Below are 17,487 nucleotides of genomic sequence, written 5' to 3' on the forward strand. Positions count from 1 at the left end.
TGCGCACGTGCATATTTACATCAGATGCTGGGCAAGATTCTGAACATCTGAGGGGCCCTGACCATTTTTTTCTATATTTTCCTAACATTCCTGAACTGGCTTTCTAAATGGAGCAACTTGATATGGATTTGTAGGCCATATGGCGGCGGTGGTGGATGAACAGTACCCAGGAGAGCTGGAGAACTGGAGAGCAGGAAAGGAAAAGAGGGTCATACTCTATGATCTCCCCATGCTTTTATGAGGCAAAGACGACCACAAGATTTAGTTCGGTTTAGTTTTGCTTTTTTTCTTTGAAGGGAGCGGGTAAGAGACTGGAATGAATATTCTATTTGACAATACTTGCTTCAGACTTGCAAAGTCCATCACGTGCAAGATGCCAAGTTATGCCATTCATTCTTGTAGAAGTTATTATCAGAGTGTACTTTAAGAAGCTTTATACTTCTGGATTGAAAAATACTTTAAAAAAAAGTTTACACAAATAGCAAGAAGATTAAGATGATTGTATACAGTGTTTAGTTATATAAATAGTAAAATTTAAGAAACTGTTATACAGGCAGCTTTCATTATTGTTTATGCTCAAGGAGACAAACCGAATGAGTGATTATAGTACTGAACAGGTTAACTTACAACAGAACATGTATCGCCTAATTGTGCTGATGAGTCATGATTTCTAAGTTTCTGTTTACAACACATCAATCAGGCACTCTGAGGACTGGATTAAAATTGCTAAAGATGTTACAGCTGTTAACTATGGGGGAAGGAATTATATTTTATGCTCTATCTTATTCTACACAGATCATTACAGAGCAGGAAGGTTTGAATAAAATGACCAGAGTATAACACAATAATCTAACCAGGGTCATGCTTGGAGCAATGTGTATCCAAGTATTGTTTATTTGGCAACTTTCAAGGTCAGTAGAAGGCATGAGAAGAAACTGCTTCTGACAGAAGCATTAAAGATAGTGTCAAAACAGTTCAAGAAGTTTATATAGAAGGCCAACCATAAGCCCAGCATGTCAAAGTTGAGAAATGCATTCATTCTTTCACCGATTCAAGAATCAGATATATGTTGGACACTCACTGTGTGGAAGACACTTTGTGGAAAGCCAAAATTGCTAAGGACATTAGCTGGTAGGGAACGCTTTGCTGTGCTAATGTCTATACAAAGAAGTTGAAAAGAGAAGTGACGTATTTCTTTCTTACTAAAGGCCAGGAAAAGATTGCTTATCAATCATAGTGGCATATTAATAAGGTTCTAAACTTTTTTTTTTTTTGCTAGTATGTGGCTCTTTTAATATTGTGATGATACTTTTTCAGTTATATTGCTTAAGATACAGTAGAATTAATGTTATCTAAAGAGCAATTGTCATGAGGATTATGTTAGGAGAGGCTTTCCTATGGGAGAGTCCTCACTTCCAGTGGCTATTCACAATGATTTAGGACATTTTATTTGAGTGAATGTTAAACTTTGAAATAAATATAACTCCTAGGTATGCACACAAAAAGTTTATGAAATGGAAGAAAATGTACATCATTCATTTCATTTTTTTCCATGGTCATAAGATGAAAATACACTTGTTCATAAAGAGTATTTAAGTGAGAAAATCAAATAATCGGGGCCTTTTGTTTTCGTCTATTTGTAGGTATGTTGCCTATTATTTACCTGAGAAGCAAAACAACCTGAATATTCAAACTTAACACATGACTGTTACGACTCATAATTCCTGCTTGACTTTTGAGTCCTCTTGTCCAGTGATTACCTCATTGGGATTGTATGAATCATCACCTTGTCTTCTGGGTGTTGACTAGAAGAAGACTTCCTGGTTTCTCCCGAGAGATTGTTTCCTTTTTGTGGTGATCAGCGTCACCATGACACTTCAATAGGGTACTCACATTCCAGAGCAGTGGAGGACATATTGAGCCAGGAGGCTGAGTTAGGGATGGCATGATTCCGTCCTATCCCTGAAATATTCAGTGAATATGTGCTCAGTGTAATGCTCAGTATCATAGTCCCTGGCAAAGGTAGAAAAGGTAAGGATACAGCCGAATAAAATGGGCCAGAAAAGAAGTTTAATCTTGGAAATCTTAACGTTAATCAAGGCCCCTCTTAAATTGACACTTGAGGACTGATCGAAAACAAAATACTCTCCCATTTGGGGATAGGATATCCTGAGATAGTTCCCAGGGCTTCTGTCTTTTCACTAATGTCAAATTAGGTGTGTATGGTAAGAAGAAATACCATGAGACTGTCACCAAGAGCTCCTTTGAAATTTTTCTAAATTCTAATCCACTCTACACCCTCATATTTTTCATGATCTATTTGTTAGAATTTTTCTTTATAAGCAAGGCTTAGTGTGCTAACATATAGATTCTGCTAAAACCATTACATGAGAAAGAAGGCAAACCCTTCATCTTCACATGCGGCATCCTCCCTCTCAGCACTTTAAGAGTATTAATTATTAATGGAACATCATGTTTGGGTACAAATTGAGATGTGGGTAAGAGAAAAGGAAGGGAAAGAGAAGGAGGGTGACTAAGGCCTAACCCAGGGATAAGTCAGTGGTTCAGAATGAGGTGGAAGCTTTACCTGTTGACTACTAACGTAGGACTACCATACAATCCAGCAATCCCACTGCTGGCTACATACCCAAAGGAATGGAAATCATCGCGGTGAAGGGACACCTGCACTCCCGTTTATTGCCTTGTTAGCCTGTGAGATGCAGATGCTGTTTGTGGGCATGAGAAGCTGAGTCACCTTGCAAAGGTGCAGATGAGGCAAGACCTTTTGCTGTCTCTGTTCTGTGTTTTCTGTTAACACCAGATCTACACCAGAGAAGTTCCAAAAAGGTTAAAAATGCCTTGGGATTGCATCTGATTAGTGAAGAGATAATGAATTTATGGCAGAATTCTGGGTAAATTGAAAAAGAAAGAAAGTCAGCTGAAGCAGAAGCTGCATAAACCACTTAAGCATGTTACATGGATCTAACCTGTCACAGCCATCACAAGCTGTGCATGACCCTGTCTCTTTCCTCCCCTCTTGTAAGTCCCTGTGGCACAAGGAAACTTCATTTCTACTTTTAGTGTATACATTTGTTAGAGATACTAACAGAATGAAAAATGATAAGAGAATACTTAAAAAAAATTCAGATGTGTTTGAATAGACAAAATAAAGAAGCATTTGTTTAGGGATTAAAAGTAGTGGGGGGCGGGGTGCGTGTGTGCCCACATGCTTGTTTTGGAATTTACGATCCATTTTTAAATTACTGAAACATAATTGATTATACATATTTGTGGGATAAAGAGTTGAATATCAATATCTGTGTACGTTATGTGATGTTCAAATCAGGATAGTTAGCATATACATCATTATAAAACATAATCATTCTTTGTGTCTGTATTACTCCATTTCTGTTGCTTATAACAAAATACCTCGAACTGGGTAATTTATAAAGAAACAATATTATTGCTTACAGTTTTGGAGGCTGAGAAGTCCAAAGTCCAGGGAACACATCTGGTGAAGGCCTTGTTAGTGGTAACAGTGATGCAGGGGTCTCCCATGGAAGAATGGTGGAGCAGAGAGATAGCTCTTCATGCACTCTCTGTTTAAAGCCCTCAGAACCTCGCCCATGCCCACCATTAAACTTCAACTTATTAATCCATTTACTAGAGCATGGTCCTCACAATCTAATCACCTCTCCAAGGCCCCATCTTTCAACCACCACAATAGGACTTCCCACCCTCTTAAGACTGTCACAGTGGGGACCAAGACTCCAATACATGTGCCTTGGGGGACACAATTCAATCCACAGCAGTATCCATTAACCAATTTCTCACTAAACTCCCTCCCCCTCTCACTTCTCCACTTCTAGTACCCACAGTTTTGTTCTCTCCTTCTGAATGTTTAATGAATTATTTGTGATTGTTTCCTTCCTTCCCGCCCTCCTACCTTCCTTCCCTCCCTCCTACCTTTCTTCCCTCCTTCCTTCCTTCCTTCCTTCCTTCCTTCCTTCCTTCCTTCCTTCCTTCCTTCCTTCCTTCCTTCCTTCCTTCCTTCCATCTGCCCCCACTTATGAGTGAGGACATGTGGTATTTCTCTTTCTGTGCCTGGCTTATTTCACTTAACATAATTTTCTCTAAGCTCACCTATGTTACTGTGAACGGCAGAATTTCATTCTTTTTTATGGCTGAGTAGTATTCCATTGTGTATATATACCACATTTCACTTATATAGCCATCTGTCAATCAACATTTAGGTTGGTTCCATGTCTTGGCTATTGTAAATAGAGCTGCAATAAACATGGAGGTGTAGGTATCCCTTCAACATGATGATTTCTGTTCCTCTGGGTATATACCCAGCAGTGGGGTTGCTGGATTGTATGGTAGTTCTACCCATAGCTTTGTGAGAAACCTCCATACTGTTTTCCATAACAGATGCACTAATTTACAGTCCCACCAACAGTGTAGAAGAGTTCCCTTTCTCCACATCCTCACCAGCATTTGTTATTCTCTCTCTATTTGATAATAGCCAGTCTGACTGGGGTGAGATGATATCTCACTGTGGTTTTGATTTGCATTTCCCTGATGATTAGTGACGTTGATCATTTTCTCATGTACTTGCTGGCCATTTGTATGTCTTCTTTAGAGAAATGTCTGTTCGGCTCCTTCATTTTTTATTTATTTTTTTACCGTTAAGTTGTTTGAGTTCCTTTTGTGTTCTGAATATTAATCCATTGTCAGATGTATAGTTTGCAAATACTTTCTCCCATTCTGTAGGTTGTCTTTTCACTCTGTTGATTGTTTCCTTTGCTGTGCAGAAGCTTTTAGTTTGATATAATCCCATTTGTTGATTTTGTTGTTATTGCCTGTGCTTTTGAGGTCTTATTCATAAAGTCTTTGCCCAGTCCTCCTAAAATCCTGAAGTGTTTTACCTATGTTTTCTTCTATGAGTTTTATAGTTTCAGGTCTTATATTTAAGTCTTTAATTCATTTTGAGTTGATTTTGGTATATGGCAAGAGGTATGGGTCTAGTTTTATTCATCTATGTGTGGATATCCAGTTTTCCTAGCACCATTTATTGAAGATGCTGTCCTTTCCCCAACGTATGCTTCATCAAAGATAAGTTGGCTGTTAAGTATGTGGGTTGATTTCTGCGTTCTCTATTCTGTTCCATTGGTCCATATCTCTGTTTTTATACCAGTACCATGCTGTTTTGGTTACTATAACTTTGTAGTATAATTTGAACTCAGATGGTGTAATGCCTCTGACTTTATTTATTTATTTATTTTTGTTCAAGATTGCTTTGGCTATACAGGGTTTTTTGTCGCTCCATATGAATGTTAGGATTTTTTTTTTCTGTGAAAAGTGTCATTGGTGTTTTGATGGGGATTGCACTGAATCTGTAGATCACTTTGGGTAGCATGGACATTTTCACGATATTAATTCTTCCAATCTATTAGCATGGAATGTCTTTCCATCTTTTGGTGTCCTTTTTACTTTCTTTCAGCAGTGTTTTGCAGTTCTCATTGTAAAGATCTTTCACCTCCTTGGTTTAGTTTATTCCTACATGTTCTATTCTTTTGGTAGCTATTGTAAATGGGCTTGCTTTCTTGATTTCTTTTTCTTCTGGTTTGTTGCTGGTATATAAAAATGCTACTGATTTTTGTGCATTGATTTTGTACCCTGAGCTTTACTGAATGTTTTTATCAGCTCTAGGAGTTTTTGGTAGTTTTTAGGTTTTTCTATATATAGGATCAAGTCATCTGCAAACAAGGACAGTTTGACTTCATCTTTCCCAGTTTGGATGCCCTTTATTTCCTTCTCTTGCCTGATTGCTCTGGCTAGTACTTCCAATACTGTGTTAAATAGGAGTGTTGAGAGTGGGCACTTTGTGTTGTTCCTGTTCTAAAAGGAAAAGCTCTGAACTTTTCCCCATTTAGGATGATATTCGTGGTGGGCTTGTCATATAGGGCTTTTATTGTGTTGAGATACTTTCCTTCCATACCTAATTTGTTGACAGTCTTTATCATGAATGAATGTTGAAATTTGTCAAATGCTTTTTTTTTTTTCCAGCATCCAAAATCTTTTTAATAACAGGACAGGATCCAGGGTTAGTTTTTGTAGCTGTGGCTGGCCCATCAGCCTCTGGCATGCTCGAACTTCTGTCCCTTCGAATGTATGTAGGGTTTGGTGTGGCTGTGTGGGGTTCCCGGGGCCTGGCCAAAGTGCCGGTACACCTCTTGCCCCTTGTGAGGTCCAGAGAGCAAGACAGTGCCACAGCCCTTGGGGAAGTCCAGAGCCAGCCGGTCAAAGGTGAGGATTTTGCCCCCAGCCTTGAGGATGCAGCTGCGGGCCCGGCTGGTCACATGCAGTGCACACACCTTTACTTTGGGCACCTCTTGAACCCGTACATCATCTGTTATGGTCCCCACAGCCACAGCCATTTCGTTTTCCCAGCCAGGAAGCTTCATCTTCTGGATCATCCAGGAAAGGGACAGAGGAGGCTGGTTGGTGTGACTCATAAACAACCTCTTCAGCACAACTTGGTTGAAGGTGGAGTTGGTTCGTCTGGCTGGAAACCTGTACAGCTTGACCAACAGCCTTAGGTGGATGTCCTGGCTCTTGGGCTCCTTGCACCAAAATTTTTGATCCTTGTTGTGGCAGATGTCGACTCCCATGATGGCGCCTCCTGCTCGGCCAGGTCTGGAAAGAGGCCAGATATTTTTTCTGCATCTATTGAGATGATCATATGGTTTTTGTACTTGATTTTGTTGATGTGATGCACCACATTTATTGATTTGTGTATGTTGATCCATCCTTCCACACTTCACAAGGATCTTGTCACTCTCCTGGTGCTCTGCAGTGTTTCCTCAGTTGTTTCAGTCAAAATAAATATCTTTGTTATTTTGGTTTCTTTCTGTGCATTTGTAGGAGGGGTGGAGAAGGCACTAGTGCCTCTTCAGGCATCTTGGGAAAAGAAAGTGTGTTCACTGGAGTTTCTGGGAAAGCTGAAAATCTCACTCCTACAATTCAGGTTTTACCCAGAATCAAATGCAGAAAACTTATAAAAGGACTTGAATTTTAGAAATTAAATATACTGTGCTCTCTCTTCTACTCCCTCCCCTTTCCCGTATATAAATAAAATTGGTAACATCACAAACAGTAGTGATCTTCTTGTGGTATATATGATTCATGTCTATAGTACTCCCTTGTGAAACTCCTCGTGTCATAGTACCTAATTCTCATAGCTGCCTGAGGGTGGTACTTGAGACATTATTATTATTATCTTCATACCTGGGATTTTAGATTAAATCTGTTGTCACCCTGGCCACTAATATAAATGCATACTGATGCTGTTCAGAAATGACTGGTTAACCTCATGTGGCAATTCTTTATTATCTTTAAGATAACCCTTACTTTTCCTTCCATAGAGTGTCTGCAAAATTTTTTTTGTCTCTATGTCTGCTGTAAAGTCAAAGGCTATATACCTTTTGCGTATATGTCCATGTATTTGTGTATAGATCCTTTATATTTACACATATATATAGATATATATTTTTTTTGCCTCAAATTCTAACAGCTTTTATCCATTCTTTAGGAATCTTATCTGATGATTTTTTATTTATCTATCCATTTTGGTTTTCTATTGAGCATAGACTGATGATCTTCTTTTTGTCCAAATTAATATTCCACAAATAGATAAGTTAACAGTCATTGCTATTAAAAATTAGTTTTGGTCTGGTCGATATGATAGTGCAAATGTGAGATTCACTCTCGCTGACACAAAATAGTGTATGGATTTTGACAAAAGTGGCTTGGATCTTTATGGCCTTTCCATGTAGGAAACTGTTTTGCTCTTCTGGAACTTTCCAGAAGTGGCTTGGATCTTTGTGGCCTTTCCATGTAGGAGACTTTTTCAGTGGGGAGGAGCTGAAATCTTCACTCTTCTTGGGAAAATTCTTTCTTTCAGCTAGTTTTCCTCTCCCCTCTTGCTTAGTGGTGGGGGGTATCAGGACACCTCTACTCATCCAGAGGAAATGCAGCAATTATTTGATTATAAAAGATCCAGATTCTTTGGAAGATATTCCTGAAAGAAAAAATGATTTGACCTGTTAGGTATGTAGAAGAAATCATGTTCTAATATATAAACAACTATGTTGTAAGGTAGATCAGAACTATTTTTCTCTATTTTATAGATGGGAAAGGGTAGACTCAAAGAGGTTAAGTTTCTTACTCAAGGTGACATACCTATTATGTATTATTGTAATTTTTACAGGTAAAATTAAAGAAAGATCTTTTGGCAATTTCATATGGCTCAACCTAACAAAATCCAGGGCTGCAGTGCATGGATTCTGTCTCCCATTCTAGAATCTTATCTTATATACCATTGTTTCTTCCTTGGATCTTTAATGATGACTTAAACTATCTTTATTTAAATGCTGCTTAAATATGCACAACATATGATAGTTTATAGACCTCTGATTCATCAGCTTTTTAAAACTACATGAATAACAATTTTTTAAAAACTTAAAAATTAAATAAAAAGAAAACAAAAAAACTAAAAATCAACTTACTAACATGTATGTAATGAAACAGAGGGTGTTGTTTTGCTGAAAGAAAGCAATGAACTAGATTTAAAAAACCCCACCAATCCATTACTTTAATAAAGCATTCAATTTAATAGCATATCCCCCAATACATACAATACTAATGAATAAAAAACACTGTCTTAAGAAATTTCTTTATTGCATATCTACTAGTACACGTAATGGTTCTGCGTATAATGATGAAATTTATGTAACACATCTGCCTATTTATGACAACATGCCTTTTATAGCATTTGCCCTAATGTGTGTTGACTCAGTCTTTGCACTATTGTAAAACTTTCACTCATTTATATATTAAACCTCCACTTGGATTGAACCCATTTGCTTCTTGTGTTTTTTTTTTTTCTTAATGGCCTATAACAGTCAAAGTAGTTCATGACTCCACTGCATCATGTTATTCTCATACAAGCAAAAAAGCCAAACTCATGGATGTAGAGAGTAGAATGGGGGTTAGTAGAGGTTGGGGGAGGTGGGCATGGAAGGGGGAAATGTTGGTCAGTGGGTACAAAGTTTCAGTTAGGAGAAATGAGTATGGTGATCTATTGCACAGAAAGGTGACTATATATAAATAATATATATTAAATAATAATGTATATTTGAAAATTACTAAAAGAGTGGATTTTAAGTGTTTCTACCACAAAGTAATAAGTAAGTGAAGTGATGAATATGTGAATTTGCCTGATTTGCTTATTCCACAATGTATATGTGCATGGACTCATCACATTGTACCCCACAAATATACACAATTGCTATTTGTCAATAAAAATAAAAATTAAATTAAGAAAAGAGACTGTGGTACTGGCTTAAGTATCTACACACAGGTCAGTGGAATAAAATTGAGAGTCAAAATATAAACTTATACATCTATGATGAATTAATTTTCACAAGTGTTTTATGACAACTTAATGGGGGAAGAATAATTTCTTCAATAAATGGTGCTGAGAAACTGGATAGCCACATGTAAAAAAATGAAGTCGAGCCCCTTTCTCACACCACACACAAAACTTAACTCCAAATGGATCATAGAACTAAATGTAGAAGTTAAAACTATAGCACTCTTAAAATACTGTAATGAATCTTTGAGATGCTGGATTCGGTGATGGTCTCCTAGATAAGATACTGAAAACACAAGCAACCATAGAAAAAATAGTAAACTGGATGTCATCAAAATTAAAAACTGGGGGCGGGAAAAAAGTTAAAAACTGTTATGCTTTAAAGGACACCACCAAGAAAGTGAAAAGACAGCACACAGAATGGCAAAAGTATTTTCAAGTCATATATCTGCATAAAAATATATGAAGAACTCTTGCAACTCAGCAATCAAAAAGACAATTAGCCCAATTAAAAAATGGTCAGAGGAAGAACTAGCCAGTTAGCTCAGTTGGTTAGAAAGTGGTGTTATAACACCAATATCAAGGATTAGGACTCCCATACCAGCCAGCTGCCAAAAAGGAAAAAAAGAAAAGGAAAAAAAAAAAAGAAAAGAGAGAAAGAAAGAAAGAAAAAATGGTCAGAGGATTCAAATAAACATTTCTGTGTGGGATATACAAAAGTCTAATACACACCTAAAAAGATATTCATCATCATAGGTTATTAAGGAAATGAAATTCAAAACCACAGTGAGATAATACTTCAGACACATTAGGATGGCTGTAATCAATAAGACAATAGCAAGTGCTAGCAAAGATATGGAGATATCAGAACCCTCATATGTTGCTGGTTGGATTGTAAAATGGTGTAAATATTAGGAAACAATTTGGCAGTTTTTGAAAATGTGAAATGCAAAGTTATCATGTGGCCCAGCAATTCCACTGCTGGATACATACCTGTGAGAACTGAAAACATATGTCCCCCCAGAAGTTTGTACATAGATGGCATGAATGGTCAGATCAGCATTATTTGTAAAAGTCAAGTCAAAACCACACAAATCTCCATTAAGTGATGAATGGACAAACAAGGTGTAGTATATACATATAATGGAATATTATTTCACAATAAAAAGCATTAAGTATGAGATATGTTGCATCAGGAATGAACCTGAAACATGCTATGTGAAAAAAGCCAGGCACAAAAGGCCATGCGTTATGTGATTTCATGGACGTGAAGTGTCCAGACTAGGCTAATCCATACAGATAGAAAGTAGAGTTCTGGTCAAGATGGCAGAATAGATGGTCCCCAGCATCACTCTCTCCCACAAATCAACCAATTTACAACTATAAAAATGTAACAACAGCCAGGCTGGGGCTGCTAGAGATCAGGGGAAGAGGAGCAGAGACCTACGGAGTTCATGAAGGTGGGAGAAGCCATGATGAGAGAAAGAAAAAACTGCTTGGAGCATTTTGGGCTATGGCCATTTTAAGGCTGGAGCTGCTGAGCACATGGAGCAGGAGCCAGCAAAAGCTGCAGCTGTGCCTGTTGGATGGAGTTGCTTGAAGGAGGCAGGGGAGAAGAGTGCCTTGGTGGCCCCCAGGACAGCAAGACCACTAATAGGGTTCCTGTGGACCCACATAGGAACAAGTTGCCACAACAACTGAAAAAAATGGAGCCACTCAGAGGCTGGTGAGTCATCACAAGGGACCAGTGCATGGTCTATCCCATGGGAAGTGTTTGCAGCACAGGCAGTGGGGGAGATGGGCCCACCAGGGGAACACTGGGGCACAACAATGACAGTTGTTCTGCCCCCCAATCAGTGTAGGATGACTCAGAGGAGACTGGTCAGGAATATAGAATTGCATGGGGTGCAGTTTGATGAAAAGATTCAGGCCCAGATCAGAGTTTCTACACAACCCAGGTGTACCAGGTCTCTGGAGAGCCAGAAGTACCTATAAAGTCAACCCTTATAACCTGAGCTGTACCAAAAGCCTTCCCTAGGGAAGCAGCAGCAAAGCAGCAATTTAGCTAAACCACAGAGCTCAAGTACTGGTTCCCACAGGAAGTTCCCCCATTTTAGAAGTAAGCAAAGGACAAAAAATTAGTTCCAGCCCAGGCACACTGCCAGCACCAAGGAGCATGCCAAAAACATCATTTCCATGTAGGTGGCCCACTACAGCCACCACAATAACCACAGCTGCTGCAAAAGTGGCTAGACTCCATAACCACCACACAGATGGTCCACCAGTCACTGGAGTGCATTGACACAAGGAGAGTCACCAGCAGAGACCAAAGAAAAGAAGATGTCTCTCTCCACAAAGTCCATTCCAGAGTGACAGAAGAAGCATCTGCTCTACGATAATATTGGGGGACCTGAACACACCTCTCAGTGGTGGACAGATCATCTAGGCAACAAATCAACAGAGTAACCATTACTCTTTCAGAGGGAGAGAAGAAATCTAGGGTAATTAGAGGGGGGAGGGAGAGGGGGATGGAGAGAGATCAGACAAGGAGCATAAAAAGTAAGTATGATTTGTAACAATATGTATGTTAGTAATATTTATTTGATCAACATATGTCAATGCTGAACACCAAAAATATGTATAATCAATTATGATTCAATAAAATTTTTTTTAAAAAAGAAAGAAAGTAGCTCAGTGTCTGCCAGGGGTTGTGGGGATGGGGGTAATGAGCTGTGACTGCTAATGGGTACAGGGCTTTCTGCAGGGTGGTGATGAAAATATTCTACAATTAAACCATGGTAGTTTTACAGCGCTATGAATATTCTAAAAAATATTGAATTGTATACTTGAAAAGGGTGAATTTTATAGGATGTTACATTTCAATGAAGGTGTTATAAAAATTAAAACAACAATAAAATAATAATGACACAATCTGACCATACAAAACATGGTACCACAACCTGCTAATTTGCCACCATCCTTTGTGCCTTTCCCATCTAGGTTATGCCTACTGTAAACCTCTTTATTTATGGCAAACACACCCATTGAGTTTTTCTCCAAACAATGTGGTATGTGTCTCTCCCCGCCGACACACAAAAATTGTACTGTACTGACTCAAAACTATAACTATCAGGCCAGCCCATGGCTCACTTGGGAGAGTGTGGTGCTGACAACACCAAGTCAAGGGTTAAGATCCCCTTACTGGTCATTAAAAAAAAGTAAAAAAAAAAAAAAAATATATATATATATAAAACTATCTTTTACTGTTATTATTTTTTCCCTCTAGTTAATAAACAAGAAAAATATAGGCCTTTCTAACATTTAATTATTAATAAGTTGCATGCATAAGGCAGACACATACTCAATTAAAAATATTTCTTCTGTTCTTTTGTACAAGAAATAACTAACAAATACAAAATAAAAATAAACATAGTAAAGGAGGACTGTAATTACAGTATGAATGAAGAGATTGTCAGAAAATACCCAGCAGCTTCAAGTGAGGTGCTGAGTAATTTGCTGCCTGGCATTTGCTTGGTTCTGACGCCTCAGTTTTCTTTTTATTTATTTTATTTATTTTATTTATTTTTTATTTTTATTTTTCTTAAAGATGACCGGTAAGGGGATCTTAACCCTCGACTTGGTGTTGTCAGCACCATGCTCACCCACTGAGCAAACCGACCATCCCTGTATGGGATCTGAACCCGTGGCCTTGGTGTTATCAGCACCGCACTCTCCCGAGTAAGCCACAGGCCGGCGGCCCCCTGACGCCTCAGTTTTCTGTCTCCTACAACGGCTAACCATCCCCAACTCCGGTTAACTCTGTACTTCAGTAGAAAAGTTTAGGGATATGTAGAGCACAAAATTGTCAACTCATGATCAAGCCAAACTGTTGCTGATTTTATAAACCTAGAAATGATAGTTTCCTATTTATATTTTATAAAATCCCAGTTACTGATTTTAGTACACCCCCTGATTTTACCTCTTTTAGAGGAACTGAACTGCTACATCCTTCCGTATTTTTGACTCTTCACATTGGCAGTTGACTGTTTTTTCTGTATTTCTTGTCTCTCACAAAGCTGTTCCACGAAATACTAGGCTCCATCACAGAAGCTCCATTATCTCTTGTCCAATGTCTGTAACTTTGACAGCAAGTGCGGAGCTCTACTTCATTACATGTGACCAGCTCCCCCCGAAGTCCGACTCTGACACATTTTCGTAATCCCTACTGCTTCCTGTTCCGCCCTGTTAACACCACCTATGTGTACCTGTGTGTTTGAATGCCTGTGACTGTTGCTTATGGAGAATTTCCAAGTAACCTGTCCTGCGCCAGTGGTCTTACCCTGTCTTTTTGCCTGATCCATCTTAGAGATAAATGAATCCTAGTATAATGAAAAAGTAGTTCAAGAGAAAAAAAGTTTCTTTTTAAAAAAAAATAGTGTTACTGAGGCATAATTGATATACAAAGAACTATACATATTTAATGAGTACAACTGATAAGTTTGAACATATGCAAACACTCATGATGCCATCACTGCAGTCAAATTTATAGATATATCCATACCTCCCACAGTTTCCTGTGTCCTTTTTGTTTGTTTTTTGTTTTTTGGGATTGTGTGTGTGTGCACGCATGTGTATGTGTGCACAAGTGTGTGTGTGAAGAACATATAATATGAAATTTACTCTCTTAGCAAATTTTAAAGTGCACAGTACTGTATTGATAATTACAGGCACAATGTTGCACAGAATATGTCTAGAATTTACTCATCTTAGACAGCTGAAACTTTATAGCCACGGAACAACTCCTGTTTCCCCTGTGCCCCTACCTGCAACAACCATTATTGTATTCTCTGCTTCTATGAATTTGACTATCGTAGAAACCTCATGTAAGTGGAATCACGCAGTATTTGTCCTTCTGTGACTGGCCTATTTCACTTAGCATAATGCCCTCCCAGTTCATCCGTGTTGTTGCAAATGGCAGGATTTCCTTCAGGAAAAAATGTTTTGAGCCCTTATAAAAGAAAGAAGTGATGATTCAGAACCAGCATAAGATTGCTAATGTATGCCCAGAATTTTTGTTCCATTAGAGTTTTACTGGATTAATAGAGTAAAAGGATATAATAGTCGTAGGTTATATTGATTTTAGTAAACTATTTTCTAAATCTCTTGTAATAATCTTATGAACACGATACAGTTGTGTCACAGGTGAAAATACGGAATAAAATCTCATAGTTAATGTCAACTCAAGGAGCATCTAAAGACTAATCATAACATGAGACATCTTGAGTTGTTATTTTATAGGACTTTAATTTTGTCTGGAAAAAGAATTCTACCAACAAATTGGATGATGTCATACAAGAAAGTATTATGAAATTTATAGATTACATTCATGGTAAAAAGCTCTGGATCCAGAGACAAACAGCTAAAAATGCCAATGAGTACCAAAAGATTCATTAAAAGGAACATAGTATCCAAAAAGAGGGAAGCAATGGTCACACTAAATCAACAGCATCTGCTGAATTGTGCTTGTTTCTGGCGACTAGGTTTTATGATGGTGATTTACATTATTATAATTATCCAGGAAAATTAAAAATTTAGATCAAAATACTCTACACCTAGTATCTACATGACTTGTAACACAGATTAAGATTGGATTTATTTTATGTGACCTCATATGGCAGAGCTATAGCCAATGAGATACATTTTGTCTTAACATCAAAATCTCTCTAACCAGTAAACATGCCTGAAGGTAGTATGTGTCGAATTATGAATAAGATAATTTTCTGTCTTCAGATGTGTCACAGCAAAAGATGAGTAACCATTTTCAGATAGCCTCAGGAAATTTCTATAATGTGAAGAGTCTGGACTTCATGAGAGTCCTTCAACATGCTGAGATTGAAACATGGAACAGATGGAACTCAGATACTCTCCCTTTTTGTACTTGGAAACCTTGGTCTGGGTAATATTTCTGTTTTACACCCAGTGCCCTCTAAGAAAAATAGCTCTTGATGTTGCTGGTCACAGTTCAAAACAGGGACTCCTGGGCTCTTTTACTTAAAGGATAAGAATGCTGATCTTAGTCTCTGAATAGCTCACATGGATATTGTGGATGGAAAGCCAGGTGTCACTCTTGTGGCTTCCTCATAATGGCACCCAAGGCACTTGTCAAAGTGACATTTTTTCCCCAGGGTTTTGATATATAAGAGGCATCATCACAAGCATAGACAGAAGCTCCCTCAAGATTTCCTTTCACAAGGGATGAGCTATTGGGATGTAAGAGCAATTAAAATGTGCTTTCTTCATCCTTTGAAGGCACTCATATTAGCTCCCTTGTGTATAATATTCTCTCTCAGTGTTGAAATAGCATTTAGTAAGTTAGGGGACTGAAATTAAAGCCTAGCGGACGTGGTTCTAAGAGGTCTTCAAGACAACAACCTCCTATCTGAATATAATTTCTGAAATATTTAAACACAATTTTTATCTTTCTGTTTATTTAAGGCTTGGAAAATATTTGATTGTATGCAATCATCAGTAAAAGTTGCTCTTTAATGTGCTTTTTTTAAAAAACGTTTTTAGACACTTTATGGCAGAACCTCAGTGAAGGAGGTGGTGGGAGTGCTTACCTGAGTAACTTTGGAAATGAGTGGGGATTGCAGGACTAAAGACAAAGTGAGCTGTGCATCAGCACTGTACTGTAGTTGATAAAGTGGTTGATAAAGTTGTTTCCCCTGGAGGTATAGGCTGACAATTCTGAAACCAGTGTAATTGTATACTAGAAGTGAACAAATAAATAAATGGATGTTGGATAATGGCAGCTAGGTTTCTTGAAGTGGAAGGTTATAGATAGCAAGGGGGGATTTCGAGAGTGAACCACATGGTACTGAGAGTAGGAAAGATCAATATAAACTGATGTTTAGCTTATTACAGACACACACACAAGTATATATAATTATAGATACATTATTACAGATAAGGGTATAAAATGGGTTAGTGTATACATGTGTGTTTCCTAGTTCAGTCTGCTGAGAAGACTAGAAGCAATGACACCCAAGTAGCAATGAGCACACCCAGCTCCCATGGGTGTGCTGGGCTTCTAATACTCTTCTTCAATAAAAGGAACCAAAGCTTTTTGGAGAAACAGCTAATCATAAACTGGGCCAAAAAATATACAAGATGTTTGGAGCACCTTTTAGTGCAAGACAGCAAGGCTGTGTTAAAACAAAATGATGAGAGTATGTCAAAGGGGCACAGAAGGCCAATAAAAGGGCTTCCAATGGCCAACGCTGTAATAAGTTGAGCAAAAAAATAAATACACTAGTACTGGAATATAAATCAAAGCATAAAGATCCATGTGTCCACACTGATTTAAATAAGGGAACAAACAAACAAATAGGGAAAAGAAACAAATCTCCAATTCAGAATTCCAAATTATTTATGTAGATGCTCTTCTCTTTAGTAAGTGGAGCATGATTACTCACCACCTGAGTGTGGGCTGCACGTAATGGCCCTTGATATGATGTGACGAAAATGGCACTTTGCTTATGTGATCTTTATCTCAACAAATATATCCTTTATATAATCATGAAGCAACACGTCAGGGAGACATAAGTTGAGGGACATTCTACAAAACACCAGTATAGAAGAGCCTAAGAAAACATGAAAACTAACTCTAATGTTATATCCTGGATGCATTGCAAGAACAGAAAAGGGACATTAGATAAAAACTAAGAAAATTAAAGTATGGAGTTTAGATAATATATCAATACTGGTTGTGACAAATGTTCCATTATAATGGTAGCAATAGGAAAACCTGGGTGTAAAAAGTGTATGTGAAATCTCAATAATATTCTTGCAACTTTTCTGTAAATGTAAAACAATTCTAAAATAAAAGCTTGTATTACAGCCAAAATCCTGATTTCTGCAAAAAAAATTCTAGAAAATTTCTGTGCATTTTTTGGCCTCCATACATACCCTTATATCTTTCTATAATCGCTCCTTCTTATGTTTCAGACTCTAGTTTCCTTTTTTAAATCAAACTACTACTTCAGTTCTTC

The 17,487-nt window shown here is 37.8% G+C and overlaps 1 protein-coding gene across 1 annotated transcript; it reads right to left on the reverse strand.

Moving 5' to 3' along the window:
- Positions 1-6,134: 6,134 nt before the first annotated feature.
- On the reverse strand, positions 6,135-6,674 carry LOC134374581 (large ribosomal subunit protein eL18-like). Its single transcript, XM_063092386.1, has one exon. It carries the CDS (start codon positions 6,672-6,674, stop codon positions 6,135-6,137), a length of 540 nt encoding a protein of 179 aa, XP_062948456.1.
- Between the last annotated feature and the right edge of the window lie 10,813 nt (positions 6,675-17,487).

Source organism: Cynocephalus volans, chromosome 4 (genome assembly GCF_027409185.1).
Source record: "Cynocephalus volans isolate mCynVol1 chromosome 4, mCynVol1.pri, whole genome shotgun sequence".
Classification (NCBI taxonomy): Eukaryota; Metazoa; Chordata; class Mammalia; order Dermoptera; family Cynocephalidae; genus Cynocephalus; species Cynocephalus volans.

Excerpts from the sequence above, each read along its gene's own strand:
- LOC134374581 (XM_063092386.1), bottom strand. The coding sequence starts at position 6,674 with ATGGGAGTCGACATCTGCCACAACAAGGATCAAAAATTTTGGTGCAAG.